Here is a 16,903-nt window from a genome sequence, read left to right as displayed (position 1 = left end):
TGTAGACTAATAAGAAATACTAGTACAAAATTAAAACCACAACAGCATTAAAACTGTACAAAGAAACTTGGAAAGACTAACATGGAAAATTCTGGTCTGAAAAGCTAATACTACGTGTTGTTTTCCCCTAAATATACATACTACTATTAAGCAACTCGTTTTTGTAATTAACCTTAAAACACACTAAGAGATGTGTTGGTGAGTGGTTATGGTGCAGTAGCAGTTTCTTACAGGTTCCCAGAGATTTACAGGCCCTGCTCCATGATGGTGCAGAGAAGCAGGGTGTAATTTGAGGTGGATGTGATTTTAAAACAAAAAAAAGTATTTAAAAAACCATGTCCAGTCTCTGTGCTCTCATAATAGATGTCCTGGGATGATTACCCTTAACCTACCAAAGGAACTATGTTGTCCAATTAGAATTGGTTTTATTTAGGATAAAGGAATGATTTTGGTGACGACAACATCAAAGAATGGATCTGCAGCAAAGTCATGAGGATCCGATAAACTTTATGATTAACAACAGGTTAAAATCAAATAACAAATTTCATATGTATTGTGTTTTTAGATGTATAGAGCAACTTAGCTGAAAAATTACCCAGAATCTTTATTCTGTAGGTTTTCAGGTTTCAGTTTTAACTTAACATATATACATTGATTTAGTCATGTATCATTCAGACATTATTGAACACCTGTTATGCAGATATTAGGCTTAGGCTTATAACTGGCAAATCTCGACTTCCTGTCTCCTTTCCTCCTGGATACATCATACATAGAGATGCTGCAGCCTCAAACTCCAGATTATATCATTTTCCACCACTGATTTTGCAAAGAGGTAATGCATGCTCCTTATTCTGCCGAAGCAACTAGTTGAGAGAGATATAAGTACTGCTCAGCTTATCAGCTGTTCCATCAGTGCTATTACCAAACAGAATCCAGAACTGATGAATGTTCTGTTATTTCTTTTTTTTTTTTTTTTTTGAGATGGAGTCACTTGCTCTCTCACCCAGGCTGGAGTGCAGTGGAATGATCTCAGCTCACTGCAACCTCCACCTCCTGGGTTCAAGTGATTCTCCTGTCTCAGCCTCCCAAGTAGCGGGGATTACAGGCGCATGCCACCACAACCGGCTAATTTTTGTATTTTTAGTAGAGGGGGGGTTTCACCATGTTGGCCAGGCTGGTCTTGAACTGCTGACCTCAGGTGACCCGCCTGCCTCGGCGTCCCAAAGTGCTGGGATTACAGGCATGAGCCACCACGTCCGGCTTTATTCTGTTATTTCTTCATGTAAAGAAACCTCAACCTTTGGGGTGTTTTCTTAACATTTAAAATGCATCAACACAGTGCCACTTGGAAACAGTTTTGAAAAGGATATTGGTCACATTAAGGTTTTCATCACACCAATGATAGCTTTTTCAAAGATACAGGACAACTGTAAAGTTTGATTGGAATATTTAATAATAGATATTATCTGATAGGTAGGATTTTCAGGCCCTGTCAGAATTTGGTAATTGTTGCAATTCTGTTCAACCAAAAGTCAAAAGCAAAGTTGTGTCAAAAGTAAAACAAAAAGATTAAATAACTACTTGATAGTTCTTGATGGGAAACACGAATGTTCTTAAAATCAGTTATGTATAGTCCTTGATTAATGCTGCAATTTAAATTATTTAGCATTGTGCTGCTGCATCTCCATATCCCAAAAGAAAGCAAATATGTGAACTGTTGCTAAGAAAAGGAGCAAACATCAATGAAAAGACGAAAGAGTAAGTATACATTTAATAATTTAATGTTATTGAGATTTTACTCTTTTGGAAAATATATTCACTGTCTGGCTGACTTTTTCTCTTTAAGATTCTTGACTCCTCTGCACGTGGCATCTGAGAAAGCTCATAATGATGTTGTTGAAGTAGTGGTGAAACATGAAGCAAAGGTATACTTCCTTTTTGGTAATCTTTGGTAATCCAATGAGTTATTTTTTATTTAGCAGGTGAAATGCCTGACTTCCTAAACGATTTACTTTCTCATGAGTATTACTTTTTTTCCCTTAAGCATAGATTACTATGCTTAAGAATTGTCCTGCAGGTAACCTTTTCTATATCTAATTTTTGCTAGAACATCTATGGGTTTATTCAGACACACATTATTCCTGTATGTCCTCCCTCCTCCATTCCTTTTAACCACAGCCCACAGGTCATAGTTATCCGTAAGGACTTTTCCGACCTATCATCTTTTCTAATCGTCTTTTCTCACCCATATCTTCTAATTCTTGGTTGTCATGATAACTTCTGTTATTTACCCCAATCACCGTTCTTTTGCTTTCGTTTTTGTTTTTGTTTTTACCCTCTGTTATTTCTGTAACTAAGTCAAAGGACTTGAACGGAAGGAAATATATTATTTAAATAATTTTACAAAAAACATAATAGCTCCCCATGTTGATAAGTTGCTGTTCTTTAGTTGGCATTTGTGCACAAAGCATTTTATTCACCAGATATGCTTTCATCAAAGCTAGAAATCATCTCTTACCCAGGAACTTTTAAAAGTACTACTCAGTAAAAGATATACATATTATCTCAGATTGGAAGAGATGACAGTAGTCACCTAATACAGCAGTTTTTACAGTTTTTAGCCACAGATCCTTGCCTCATTCAAACAAAATCTTTAGCTGAAATTCAGTATACTCTATAACAGAGAAAGAATAGATGTGCTGTAGATGAAGGGAGAAAGGAATAGACGCTCTTCTCCTTGGATGGCCTCTGAGGCCCTTCCATAAATGAAATTTGCAGAATAGTTTATTCTTACCTGTCCTTTCTTGAGTTTCCATTCATTCAAGAAACCACTTAGAGTTCTTTAATTTCTTTTTGTGTTGCCTCTCTGTGTCTTAATTTCTCTTTGATTTGGGGGAATTCTTGATAATGTATAATCTTGATTTTTCCTATTGTAAATTATTGAATAAAATAAAGTTTATATCTGCTTGACTGCTTGGCATATCTTGTCTCTCTGTTCTATAACTGTTTGTTGATTGCTTTTTTCGTACTTGTGGTACATTACTTGAAGAATATCTGGATGCATATTGAATTAGGGTTGTGACACTCAATGAAACAATCTTGACTAGGATGACCAACCATCCAGTTTTGTCCAGGACTTGAGGTTTTTTGGGAACACAGGACTTTCAGTGCTAAAACCAGGAAAGTCCTAGGCAAACCAGAACAAGTGGTCACCCTAATCCTAACATAAAGTGGTACCCAGATAAAGTTTTTTTTTTAAGTGGGTATTTTTCACATTTCAGCGAGTTAGGGTATGTGAATAAACAGTTTGATTGTTCTGAGCATTTTAAATCAATTTTTCAGGCCCTGTAAGCATGGAACCTAGCTATTCATACTCTAGTTTTAGGTTTATTGAGATCTTGATTATATTCCCATTCACATATTATCTGATTCCGTGAGTATGAATAGGTCAGTGTCTCAAAATACACTGTTGTCCACAGGATTGATTACTGAGGAACTTAATTTCTTAGTTATGTTGAATAATTATTTCCAAGGCAGGGAGGTAGGGATAAGGTTGGTGGAGTTTTACAGGTGATTTTTTTTACTGTGAAAAATTTCAAAGATATAACCAAGTAAAAAGAATTTTGCAGAGAATACCTTCCTACCACTTAGATTCTATTACTAACATTTTACTATAGTGTTTTATTACATATCTTTCCATTTTTCCCTCCATCCACCAATATCTTATTTTTTCACACATTTCAAAGTAATTTGCAGACTGTTCCTCCTAAATACTTCCACATGCACATCAACTAGAGTTTAATCTTTGTTTACAGTTTTTCTTTATATGTAAAATTTGAATGCAGTGAAATGCAGAGATCTTAAACGCATATTTGCCGAATTTTGACTAGTACATACACCTGTATAACCAAAACTCCTGTAGAGGTACAGAACATTATCTCATGGCAGAAGTAATGCACAGTCCCAGGCAATCTCCACTTTGACAGATAACCATTTTATTTTTTCTGACATAAAAGTGCCTGTTCTAGGCCTTGACATACATGGAATGATGCAAAATATATGCTTTTGTGTAAGGCTTTTACCACATTGTATAATGTTTTGGAGATTCATCTATGTATCAATAGTTGGTTCCTTTTTATTGCTGAGTGATTCCACTGTGTGACTATTCCATAGTATGTGTATCTATATATTTTACATAATAAATAAGGGAGAAGATTAAACCAATAGAAATAAGCATTTTAATGCTAATTTATCTTGGCTTTGTTACAGTTGTCTATCTTGGGGTTAATCTTTACATTTCTACACTTTAGAGATCCGTAAAAATACATGGGTTGAACTTTCTTAGGCAATGTCTAGCTCTAAATATCTGTGAATCTGTGAATGCTTTAATGATAAACACAATTACTATTCAGCATCTCACATTTAACCCAAAATTGGGTCTTCCTTCTGATGGTAGCCTTCATGAATTGGTAAATTTATTCTCTAGATTGGAGCAAAAATACTTGCTTTGGCATTGGATAATAGGCCTCATAAAAGAATTGAGACTTAAAAGTAGTAAAAAGTGTCAAATACATGATTGCATGGTTTTAAATTTTGCATTGCAGGCTAACTTCAGTTTTTTCTGCATTGTTAAGGTTAATGCTTTGGATAATCTTGGTCAGACTTCTCTACACAGAGCTGCTTATTGTGGTCATCTACAAACCTGCCGCCTACTCCTGAGCTATGGGTGTGATCCTAACATTATATCCCTTCAGGGCTTTACTGCTTTACAGATGGGAAATGAAAACGTACAGCAACTCCTCCAAGGTAGTATATGTTTCCATGAAATGAATTGTTTTAAATTAACCTTTAAAAATTTTTCACATATCAGGTGTTATAGTAGGAGTTGGTAATAAGAAAAAAATTTTGAGAATTTTTGGTTATTTCTTCTTAGGTTATTATACTTTTAATCAGCTGAATATCTTCAGTCCCCAAGTGTCATTAAGTGATAATTACGATTTTTGTTCCAGTAGCATTTTTCTGCACATTTTATGAAGTTAAATAGATGGCTTTCAAGTTTTTATCGAGAAAGTTTTAAGAGTAAGATAAAATGGTGGCTATTTATTTTTAAAGAAAGGAATTTTTAGATCCTACGTATTCAAGGGAGGTAGAGTTTGTATAAGGTAGCCAACTCTCTGGCTTATTAAAACATTTAACAACTGAGTACACTCATATTCATTACATCTTAAAATATTTAGATCAAATATCTACACCCTTGGCATAGATGAAACATTTCAACCCAGAGATCTGGTCCCATAAATTTTAAAGTTTTTTTGTGTACATCTCCACCTTTATTAGAATGTAATGCAGTAGCTTTGACATCTGAAAGTTCAGATGAGAAAAATGTAATAGATCAAGCTTTTCTGTCTTTAACAGTAAATCGTTGATGATTTTTATGCCTTTGTTCTGGGAACCAAGTTTTGAGAAACACTGCTTGAACAGATGAAAGCAGATTGATGCAACCTCCTGGAATCTGCCAAAACTGTGAACTTACAAGACTGCTTTCAAGATTCCCATTACTTCCCCCATATATCACACATTCATTTCGTTGTCAGTTTTTGGGATAATAACACTGGTCCTATGCAGTTGGCTAGTGATAGAATGTACAGTCTTGTCAGTTTTATACTAAGTACCATTACATATAGCTTTTTAGTTGCCTTTCCAACTAGTTTCTTACAATAAATTATTGAAGTGGAATTTCCAGGTCAAAGAGTAGCATGTAATTGTCAAATTATCTTCTATTAATAGAAAGCTGGTATTTAGCATTTTACAGTCGGAGTATATGAAAGCACCTGTTTTCTGTCAGCACTAGATATTACAATTCTTAATACTTTCCTTGAGTGAATATGCATGTGTGAATTACAGAAGTAATAGATTTTAATGCTAACTATAAAAGTCTCATCAGTGTAGCTCTCCATTTCCTCTCTGCCTACTAGCAGATGGAAAAAAAATGATATTTTAATTTGCATTTCTGATTATGAGTAAGTTTGAACGTAATTTTAAAGTGTTTGTTGCCCATTTCTCTTTTTTTTCTCTTTTTCTTTTTTTTTTTTTTTTTTTTTCCAGACAGAGTCTCGCACTGTCACCCGGGGCTGGAGTGCAGTGGTGCAATCTCAGCTCACTGCAACCTCTGCCTCCTGGGTTCACGTGGTTCTCCTGCCTCAGCCTCCCAAGTAGCTGGGATTACAGGCACACACCACCGCACCCGGCTAATTTTTTGTATTTTTAGTAGAGATGGAGTTTCACTATGTTGGCCAGGCTGGTCTCGAACCCCTGACCTTCTAATCCGCCCGCCTCGGCCTCCCAAAGTGCTGGGATTACTGGCATGAGCCACCACGCCCGGACCTTCTTTTTTTTTTTTAATTATTCTTTTATTTTATTTATCTATTTTTGAGATGGATTCTCACTATGTCACCCAGGCTGGAGTGCAGTGTCGCGATCTCGGCTCACTGCAACCTCTGCCTCCCAGGTTCAAGCGATTCTCATGCCTCACCATCCTGAGTAGCTGAGATTACAGGCATGCGCCTAACTTTTGTATTTTTAGTAGTTACGGGGTTTTACCATATTGCCCAGTCTGGTCTCCAACTCCTGACCTCAAGTAATCTGTCCGCCTTGGCCTCCCAAAGTGCTGGGATTACAGGCGTGAGCCACCATGCCCAGCCAACCATTTATCTTTTTTGTATGTGTGAATTTCTTGTTCATGTCTTTGCCTCATTTGTTGAAGCCTTTCAAAGTACTCCTTTCATGAGAACACCATATATATGTATATGTGTATTTTATATATATGTATATATATATTTTTTTTTTTGAGACGGAGTTTCACTCTTGTTGCCCAGGCTACAGTGCAATGGCATTATCTTGGCTCACTGTAGCCTCAAATATATTCTCTTTAAAGGTGCATGTTACAGTTTGGTTTTTTTCCATTTTGTTCTTGTTTAATGTTGTTATTACCTGACATATTTTTCCATATACCAATTTTCTTTTTTTGATGCTGCTTTTGATGTACTGCTCTAAGAAGCTTTTTTATTCCATGTTATGAAGATATTCCCCCATTTTCTTCTAGCATTTTTAAGGTTCAATTTTTCATACTTACATCTTTAATCCATCTGGAGTTTATTTTGTTCTAAGGTGCAAGGTAGATGTTTTCCTTTTCTGACACTTTAAATGAGCTATAAACATAGAATTTCAGACCTGGAAATGATGTTACATTTCTCCCAGTCTACCTTATGTCTTTAGAATTTAAAAAAATCTGAGGCCCAGGAAGTTCCAGTGACTTCCTCCAGTTCAGATAGCTAATTAATGAGAGAACCACAGTTAGATTTCTGGTTGCTGTCTTAATTTAATACTTTTGCACCATTCCAATGGCTTGTTTATAGAGCAGGCCATCTTTAGTCATCTACTTTATGTTCCTTTATATTGCTTAAATCACATTTTATAATCATTATACACATTTGCATATTTTGCTTATATGTATTGTATTTCAAAGAGTTTTAAGAGAATCTTATTTTTCCCTTCCCACCCCACAACCCCTTACTACCATGGAGATTTCGTACATAATCTACCAAATTGTGAAAGAACTTTGCTTTCTGATGAGATGCCTTCCATAAAGCTTGGTTCCATCTTCCAAGTAGAGGTTAGTCACTCTCTCTCTCTCTCTCTTTTTTAGAGGGTATCTCATTAGGTAATTCAGAGGCAGACAGACAATTGCTGGAAGCTGCAAAGGCTGGAGATGTCGAAACTGTAAAAGTAAGATACAATGTTATGTTTCTGTTAACTTTGGGTTTTTATTTTGACATTTGTTATTTAATCTGTACTGTTATAATGAAGAGTCTGGTTTATTTGTATCTGCCTTGCTTTAAAAGGTCAATAATATAATCTAATTGTTCTCTACAAATGAGGAGCCTTAAGTAATACAAGAAAAAATACTTCACTTTCACACACATCCCAGTGAATACTACATTCACAACTATAAATAAATTCAGGTGATACCAAATGGGTTTTGCTTGAAGAACCTATTCATTTGTCCCTTTAACAGAATAAAGTATATCAAATTATTTTATATTAGTGTTTACATATGACACATGAAACAAGAAGGGGGGAAAACAGTGTATCACTTCTGTCTATAGATTTCTTCTGATTTCTTCATTTCTTTGCCCCCTCTACCTCTAGGGATCCAGGGCTTAGTGTAGTAATATATTCAGTGTTGCTACTTCTCTTTCCCAGAGCTTACAACTTCAGCTCTTACCTGTTTCTCAGACAAGAGTCTTCCCCAGAGTAACCCTTCCTTACTGTTTTGACTCTTACTGTAGAAATATGTATGTAAAACTGGGCGCAGTGGCTCACGCCTGTCTGTAATCCCAGCACTTTGGGAGGCTGAGGTGGGTGGATCACCTGAGGTTAGGAGTTTGAGACCAGCCTGGCCAACGTGGCGAAACATCAGCTCTACTGAAAATAGGAAAAAAAAAAAATTAGCCAGGAGTGGTGTGGGTGCCTGTAATCCCAACTACTTGGGAGGCTGAGGCAGGAGAATTGTTTGAACCTGGGAGGCGGAGGTTGCAGTGAGCTGAGATCGTGGCATTGCACTCCAGCCTGGGCGACAGAATGAGACTGTCTCAAAAAAAAGAAAGAAAGAAGAAAAAGAAGTAAATATGTAATATCTTACTATCTATATCAAATATTTCTGTTACCTGCAAAAATTGTATATAACTCAAAGGCCTAACATTTTGAGAGAGTGAGACTGTTTTAGAATTTAATATATATTAAAATTTAACTAATCTTCATGAATTAAATAATTTTTCAGTAATGCAGTGGTGTTACTCTCCAAAACTAGTAGGGGAGACAAGCCTTGTATTTCTTCCCCTTCACCTTTAGAGACTTTTTCAAAACAGTGCTGGTCCTGTTTGAGAGGATACTAAGAGGTAGTAAGTTTTACAGAAAGCTGAATTGGTTGATTTAATTCATGGCAGAAGTAGCTATTTGAAATAATTTCATTATATTTCTTTTGGGGGGCTGGGGCGGGGAGACAGGGTCTGTTGCCCAGGCTGGAGCACAGTGGTGCTATCTGGGCTCACTGCAACCTACGTCTTCTGGGCTCAAGTGATCCTCCTGACTCAGCCTCCCAAGTAACTGGTACTACAGGTGGATGCCGCCACGCCAAGCTAATTTTCTTGATTTTTTCTTGTAGAGACAAAGTCTCACTATGTTACCCAGGCTGGTCTCAAACTCCTGGGCAAAGCAGTCCTCCCGCCTCAGCCTCCCAAAGTGCTGGGATTATAGGCATGAGTCACCATGCCCTGCCAATTTCATTATATTTCTGTAGGGTGTTCTAAATCTTAAACAGACCCACTCACAAAGTCAATAATTTTAGATTTTCTGAGAAGGAAATATAAGTGTTGTTTTCTTCTGAGCTAGAGCTCTGAGGGAATTTATTCACTGCCGTTTTAAATGAAGAGCTTTCTACAAATTGATTTTAAAATCCATGTGATCCTTTTCTGTTGTTTTATCTGTGTAGACATCTCAGATAACTTCAGATTTTTTTTTAATTCATTTCTCACAGAAAACTGCAACTATCATGCAGTTTTGTTATTTGACATGTTTTTATTTTGATCCTCATTATTCTCATTCCCTTAAGTAGGAGGCTTATAGGATATTGAAAGGAGGATTTTGTTTCTATTAGTACTGACTTGTGGAAATACAAATCACTTGAGGTAAAAGGTTATGAACTGATTTTTTTTTCCCAAGAGACATGAAAATTAAGTTGAAAGCAATTAGCTGATTTTTTTTTTTTTTTTTTTTTTGGTGTGTGTGGGCAGGGAGAGATACAGACTTGTAAATGCTCATTCTCTTATATATATTAAAGAACATAAAACTATATTTAGTAAACATGTTAAAGACTAAACTTTGTTTTTATAAAGATAGAGGGAGTCCAGAGGAGGGGATAGATAAAGAGGAGATGAAGTTGGGGGGCAGGAAATGGACTTAGAGAACACAATAATGCCATTGGATTCAGGAAAACCTGTGCCAAGTATCAGGCATTCTTCCCTCCCCTCTGCTTTTAAAATCACTTGATGGACATTTATCTCCATGAACCATTCTTCTTACCTACCTCTAGACAGATGGCTCTGTATGAATCACTGGAACAAGAACATCTGCGTATTACCTAATGAACACTTAACTGTTGTGCTCAGTTGTGTTTGTTTACTGATAATCCACCAGGCTGGATACTTTATTCAACACCTGCTATTAGAAAACTTGTCTCAGAGTGGGCAAAATTTAACTGACAGGTGAAGAGTAGAATGGCCTGTGATAACTACCAAACCCAAGCAGCACCTGGTAAACATGTTAAAAATAGTCATTTCTAGGGACCTGACTTGAGACCCACTGAAATACCATCTCTTAAATGGGGCCCTGAATCTGTATATCTCACCAGCTCTATTTGGGAAGCACAGAAGAGCTTTGCCAGGACAGTGATTAAACCCCTTGAGGTAAACCCACTGATAGCAGGCTCCTTTGTTTTATTGAGCTTAGGTTATCCCTGCTTTGGGCGTAGGATAGTAAAAAGGGGAAAGAGTTTTTACTAATATGGATATATTCTTTTTGTTTGTTTGTTTGAGATGGAGTTTCACTCTTGTTGCCCAGGCTAGAGTGCAGTTGCATGATCTCAGCTCACAGCAACCTCCATCTCCCGGGTTCAAGCGATTCTCTTGCTTCAGCCTCCCGAGTATCTGGCATTATAGGCGCCCGCGACCACGCCCAGATAATTTTTTGTGTTTTTAGTAGAGACAAGGTTTCACCATGTTGGCCAGGCTGCTCTTGAACTCCTGACCTCAGGTGATCCACCTGCCTCGGCCTTCCAAAGTGTTGGGATTACAGGCGTGAGCCACCATGCCTGGACTAATATGAATATATTCTTTTGACTCTTTAAGCAGTCTGATTTATTATCTATGTTGCTTTTCTTCCCCAAACTTTCATACTTTTCATAACTACACTTCCTCATCTGAACCAAAGAACACAGAAAATTGACTGCTTTCTTAATTCTACCCAGTCCCCAGGACTGTATAACTGTATATAAACATCAGCATTTTTTTTTCTCTCTCTTTTTTCTTTTTTGGAGATGGAGTCTGGGTTGGTCACCCAGGCTGGAGTACAGTGGCATGATCTCGGCTCACTGCAACCTCTGCCTCCCAGGTTCAAGCAATTCTCCTGCCTCACCCTCCCAAGTAGTAGAGACAGGGTTTTGCCATGTTGGCCAGGCTGGTCTTGAACTCCTAACCTCAAGTGATCTGCGCACCTCAGCCTCCCAAAGTGCTGTGATTACAGGCATGAGCCACTGTGTTCGGCCTAACCATCAGCATTCTACTGGTTATTTCATTCCATATAGTGTAGTATGGTTCCTGAGCCACCGGCATCAGCATCACCCAAGAACTTGGTAGAAGTGGAGATTTTTAGGCCCACATCAGTTACACTGAAAATTTGAGGGTTGGACCCAATGCACATTAAAGTTTGAGAACCACTGCTCTAAAGGAATACTTTTCAAATTTTAATATGTTTACATATTACCTAGGGATCTTGTTAAAGGGCAAATTCTGACTCAGTAGATAGAGATCTGAGATTCTGAATTCTTAATAAGCCCCTTGGTAATGCTGGTGCTACTGTAATCTCATGTACCTCTGTGTGTATTTGCCACAAAATGCAAGTTACACTTGCTGATGATTGGCACTTTACGTGTGTGCGCGCGCGCGTGTGTGTGTGTGTATATATATAGTAAAGATAATAATAAAATTTACCCTTGAGCTTTAGAAAAAGTAGAATATAAAGGCATACATGAGGCCGGGCACAGTGGCTCAACCTGTAATCCTAGCATTTGGAAGGCCAAGGTAGGAGGATCCCTTGAGGCCAGGAGTTGGAGACCAGCCTGGCCAACATGGTGAAACCCCGTCTCTACTAAAAATATAAAAATTAGCCAGGTACAGTGGCATGTGTCTGTAGTCCCTGCTACTCGGGAGGCTGAGGCAGAAGAATTGCTTGAACCCGAGAGGCAGAGGTTGCAGTGAACTGAGATTGCGCCACTGCACCCCAGCCTGGGCAAGAGAGCGAGACTGTCTCAATAATAATAAAAAGCATAGATGAGAGGACCAGAGGGATTCCCAGTAAATGACAAGATGAAATAAGAATACTAAATAGGGCCGGGCGCGGTGGCTCACCTGTAATCCCAGCACTTTGGGAGGCCGAGGCGGGTGGATCACGAGGTCAGGAGATCGAGACCATCCTGCCTAACACGGTGAAACCCCATCTCTCCTAAAAATACAAAAAAAACTAGCCAGGCGTAGTGGCGGGCGCCTGTAGTCCCAGCTACTTGGGAGGCTGAGACAGGAGAATGGCCTGAAACAGGGAGGCGGAGCTTGCAGTGAGCTGAGATCGCGCCACTGCACTCCAGCCTGGGCGATGAGCAAGACTCCATCTCAAAAAAAAAAAAAAAAAAGAATACTAAATAGTTTCTGAGAATACTGTTTTAATGAGACAAGAAAGTAAGTCAGACACTTTGAAAATTCCTACTAAATGACTTGAAACAAGAAATGAGAATATGTAGATGTAGTATCACGTATGTTGTGTTTTGTCCTTCAGAAACTGTGTACTGTTCAGAGTGTCAACTGCAGAGACATTGAAGGGCGTCAGTCTACACCACTTCATTTTGCAGCTGGGTATAACAGAGTGTCCGTGGTAGAATATCTGCTACAGCATGGAGCTGATGTGCATGCTAAAGATAAAGGGTAAATGCCAACAATTGTTATGGACTCTCTTCCTTACTTTTACTTGACCTTTTTAGGAAAACCTGGAAATCTGTTTTATTTTTCGAGGAAGCCGGTTTCCTAACATTGGCCTAAATATTAAATAGAGCTGCTTAATTTCAATCAAGATTTTATATGGTTAGCATTCATATAAAGACTTCACTGGCATAATGCCTAGGAATTTTATAATGGCCAAGGACATTACAACATTAGTGTGATACTGACCTTTAATGTGGTAAATTTTTCAGTTTTCAGGGAGGATTTTTGAATTCTTCCAGTTTATCTTGAAGTTATTTTTTATTAAAAATATACAATTCTCGACATTGCATATATGGGTGAATGTTATAGTCTGCATTTAAAACATTTTTTAAATGTTCTCCTCTGACTCACCAAAAAAGAAATTATTTCTGCCTTAAATAGATTTAGGTTCTACAAAGTATAATCGGTATAATTCCTTAGGTAGTTCAAGAATTATCTTTCATCAGTTATATGCAATTATTTAAATTAAAACATGTTCTTCTGTGGCGTTATTGTTCATTCATTACTTTTCAGAGGCCTTGTACCTTTGCACAATGCATGTTCTTATGGACATTATGAAGTTGCAGAACTTCTTGTTAAACATGGAGCAGTAGTTAATGTAGCTGATTTATGGAAATTTACACCTTTACATGAAGCAGCAGCAAAAGGAAAATATGAAATTTGCAAACTTCTGCTCCAGGTATATTTAAATACTTAACTGTAAACAGTATGAATTACATAGAATATGTTTATAGTTTTTTAAGTAATTCTAGCATAAACTTAAACTAGTGAGCGATGGGAAACAATGTTATCCAATTCTGTACCTAGATTTTAGAATAAATGTCATAAACATTATTTTATATTTTAATCCATAAGTATGTTTACTAGCACCTAGAGTTATTTTTGTCTACAGCCAGCTATCATGTGATAGTTCTCTTATTATTTTTAGTTTTTCTCTTTATTACTTTAACCTGAAAATATTTGATGAATTATTTACTTTCAAGCCAGGTTTATTTAGCACTGCTAAAATGGATGATACTGGTTCAGTACAGATACCAGTGGATATTTTACAATAACAAGAATACAGAGATTTATACTTTATTCAAATGTTCATGAAAAGTAAAAATAGTATAACATGAAAGTTAATTTTTAATGAAATGTGACTTTATCTTGAATGTAGTTTAAAATTTTAACTACATTAATGCATTAGAAAAATCCAGTAATATTTAACTCCTCTGTATTCTTTTTATAATAATTCTGTGCATAAACATTAGTAACAGTGATGTTAACCTTTAAGGTAGAGTCTCAATATAAATTTAGTTTTTCTTTGGTATAGTTACATTGACTATTTTCTCATCGACCAGTGGCACATTTAGGCCATTTCTCCCTTTTTTTCTGTTGTTCACATACCTAGCATGGTGCAGACCCTACAAAAAAAAACAGGGATGGAAATACTCCTTTGGATCTTGTTAAAGATGGAGATACAGATATTCAAGATCTGCTTAGGGGAGATGCAGCTTTGCTAGATGCTGCCAAGAAGGGTTGTTTAGCCAGAGTGAAGAAGTTGTCCTCTCCTGATAATGTAAATTGCCGTGATACCCAAGGCCGACATTCAACACCTTTACATTTAGCAGGTAAGTGAATGAAGTTTCACAGATTTAGGCTGGTAACATCTGAGATTCATTTTACCCAGATGAAATATTTTCTGTAACTAAACTTTAAAAATTCAAATCAGGCCAAGTGCAGTGGCTCACACTTGTAATCCCAACACTTTATGAGGCCAAGGCAGGAGCATTGCTTGAGCCCAGGAGTTTGAGACCAGCCTGGGCAACATGGCAAAACCCCACCTCTATAAAAAATTACAAAAATTAGCCAGGAGTGTTGGCGCACATCTGTAGTCCCAGCTATTCAGGAGGCTGAGGTGGAAGATTGAGTCCAAGAGGTCACGGATGCAGTGAGCCTTGATTGTGCCACTGTACTCCAGCCTGCGCAACAAAGTGAGACCCTGTCTCAAAAAATAAAACAAATAAAAAAAATTCAAATCAAATATCTTCTAATGCCGCCATTATACTCTTTAGTATATTTGTACAGGACAACCGTACTTGAAGCTACTAGCTGAGTTCAAGTTCACTTTACTACTAGTACGTTACATTCAGTAAGAACAATTGAAGTAGGCTCTGCCAGTCCCCATATACTTTGGGAATCATTATTCCAGATCATCATTTTATTGGTATCACCTTTGGTAAACAAGTTTTGAAAAATATGCCTACTTGAGCCAGCCTTCCTTATAGAAAGCTAAAGCTTTCTATTCTTCCTGATGATAGCTGCTAAGCACAAGCAGGAAAAAAAAAATATATCAAAATTCTCAGAAGTTACATAAGCCTCTCACCAAAGTTATTTATTGTTTTGGTTTGTGAGAGTCCCCGTAACAAAATACCAAAGACCGGGTGGCTTAAACAACAGAAATTTGTTTTCTCACAGTTCTGGAGGCTAGGAGTCCAAGTTCAAATTGTTGGCAGGGTTGCTTTCTTCTGAAGCCCCCACTTGGCTTGCCTACCTTCTTGATGTGTCCTCCCATGGAACATGATGTCTCTTTCTATATGTTCTAGTCTCTACTTTTAAGGAAACCAGTCAGATTAGATTAGAGCCCACCTAGTGAGCTCATTTTAACTTTTTTAGCTCTTTAAAGGCTCTATCTCCAAATAGAGTCACATTCCAAAGTACTGGGGTTAGGGTTTCAACATAAGAATTTTGCAGGGTACAATTCATTTCATAACATTTGTTCTAAGTTTTCACTCATAAAACTAGCACAATGTACCTTTGTTTTCAGTGCAAGTATACAGTATATTTTGGTTTCAGTATAACTTTTTCAGCTGCATTACAGATGTTAGGAAATCATTAAAATCACTGAGCTATAGCTAATACCTTGGTGGAGTTCCATCATAGGCACAGTGGACTCATACAAGTTTGTCTGAATATGCATGGTTTAAACATGGTATAAAAAGCAAGAAAAAATAATGCAAATATTTCTGCCATTTCGTGTAATGTGGGAGATGGAAATCTATTCTGTTCATTTCAGTCTTGTATTATAACTTGGTGTTATATATGCTTTTTACCTTTAAATACTCAATATAAGTTGAGACTTCACTGTCCAAAGAAACCAATTACTCTATGTATCTTTCAAGTATTTTGGAAGTGATAAGCCACAAATGCTAACATGGTGAGAAAAAGCTTTATTTGCACTGGCTATCAGGAGTTTCTAGTTCATGTAAGACAAAATATGACTTGACCTCTGATTGGAAGTTGTGCTGTGCATATTTATGTTAGCTTTTTTATCTTTCTTGTAGCTTATCTAGAACACTTTACTGTGTCCAAGTTATCTTTGTAAGTGACAAATAATTTGTATGCACAAAATATTTGTCCACTTCTGCAGCGTTAAATACCATACCTTGAGACCTGGAAAGACTTTTAGATTAGTGTAATATTTTATGGTAGTTTTATAATTTTATTTTTCTTGATCTTTTTAAATTCTTTTACTTTAAATCCTTTAGCAAAAGGATAAAAACTACAATAGAAATAAGTTTTATTTCATGGCTTTAGCAGCTCCTAAGTTCCTCTACCAGACTTGCAGAGATGTGTACTTCGCTGAGTTCTCTCTAGCAAAAAAGCATGCTCTTGTGGCCTTCTGGGGAAGGGGACTCTGAGATCCACTCTGGTTTGACTTGTATGTGATTGCAGACCTTTGACTTGCAGCCCCTGAGACCCATGTCCCTGAGTTCCAGAATTGGTATGTAACACCTATGAAGGCAGAGACTTCGGTAGGAAGGTCTTCATAGGAAAGATACAAGTAAATCAGTCAGTATAATTTTGGGACTCCACAAAACTGATAGATAACACGAAAAGCTTCCAACTTGAGGCAAGGGGGAAATGTTTTCCAGAAGGTAAATTGTTAATAGAGTCCAATGAGCTCTTTCAGACTTATACAAAATCTCTTTTATGTTTTCAGTAATGTCTATGCCTTATAAATACATACATACATATATGTATACATATAGTGA

At 37.1% G+C, this 16,903-nt stretch overlaps 1 protein-coding gene across 5 annotated transcripts in view; it reads left to right on the top strand.

The window, feature by feature from the left end:
• TNKS2 (tankyrase 2) overlaps positions 1–16,903 on the top strand; it is a 66,562-nt gene that overhangs the window by 29,305 nt on the left and 20,354 nt on the right. For 3 of the 5 annotated variants that reach the window (XM_009214962.3, XM_021943473.2, XM_021943474.2), the window contains 7 exons: positions 1,667–1,758; positions 1,847–1,925; positions 4,635–4,806; positions 7,584–7,672; positions 12,664–12,809; positions 13,380–13,545; positions 14,260–14,479. In XM_009214962.3, the coding sequence (XP_009213226.1) occupies positions 1,667–1,758; positions 1,847–1,925; positions 4,635–4,806; positions 7,584–7,672; positions 12,664–12,809; positions 13,380–13,545; positions 14,260–14,479 (964 nt within the window). Of the gene's footprint in view, positions 1–1,666; positions 1,759–1,846; positions 1,926–4,634; positions 4,807–7,583; positions 7,673–7,705; positions 7,786–12,663; positions 12,810–13,379; positions 13,546–14,259; positions 14,480–16,903 lie in introns of all 5 variants that reach the window. The other 2 variants (XM_003903991.3, XM_021943472.2) reach the window with 2 other exon arrangements.

Source organism: Papio anubis, chromosome 11 (genome assembly GCF_008728515.1).
Source record: "Papio anubis isolate 15944 chromosome 11, Panubis1.0, whole genome shotgun sequence".
Taxonomy (NCBI): domain Eukaryota; kingdom Metazoa; phylum Chordata; class Mammalia; order Primates; family Cercopithecidae; genus Papio; species Papio anubis.
This window is presented reverse-complemented; position numbering and strand designations above follow the sequence as displayed.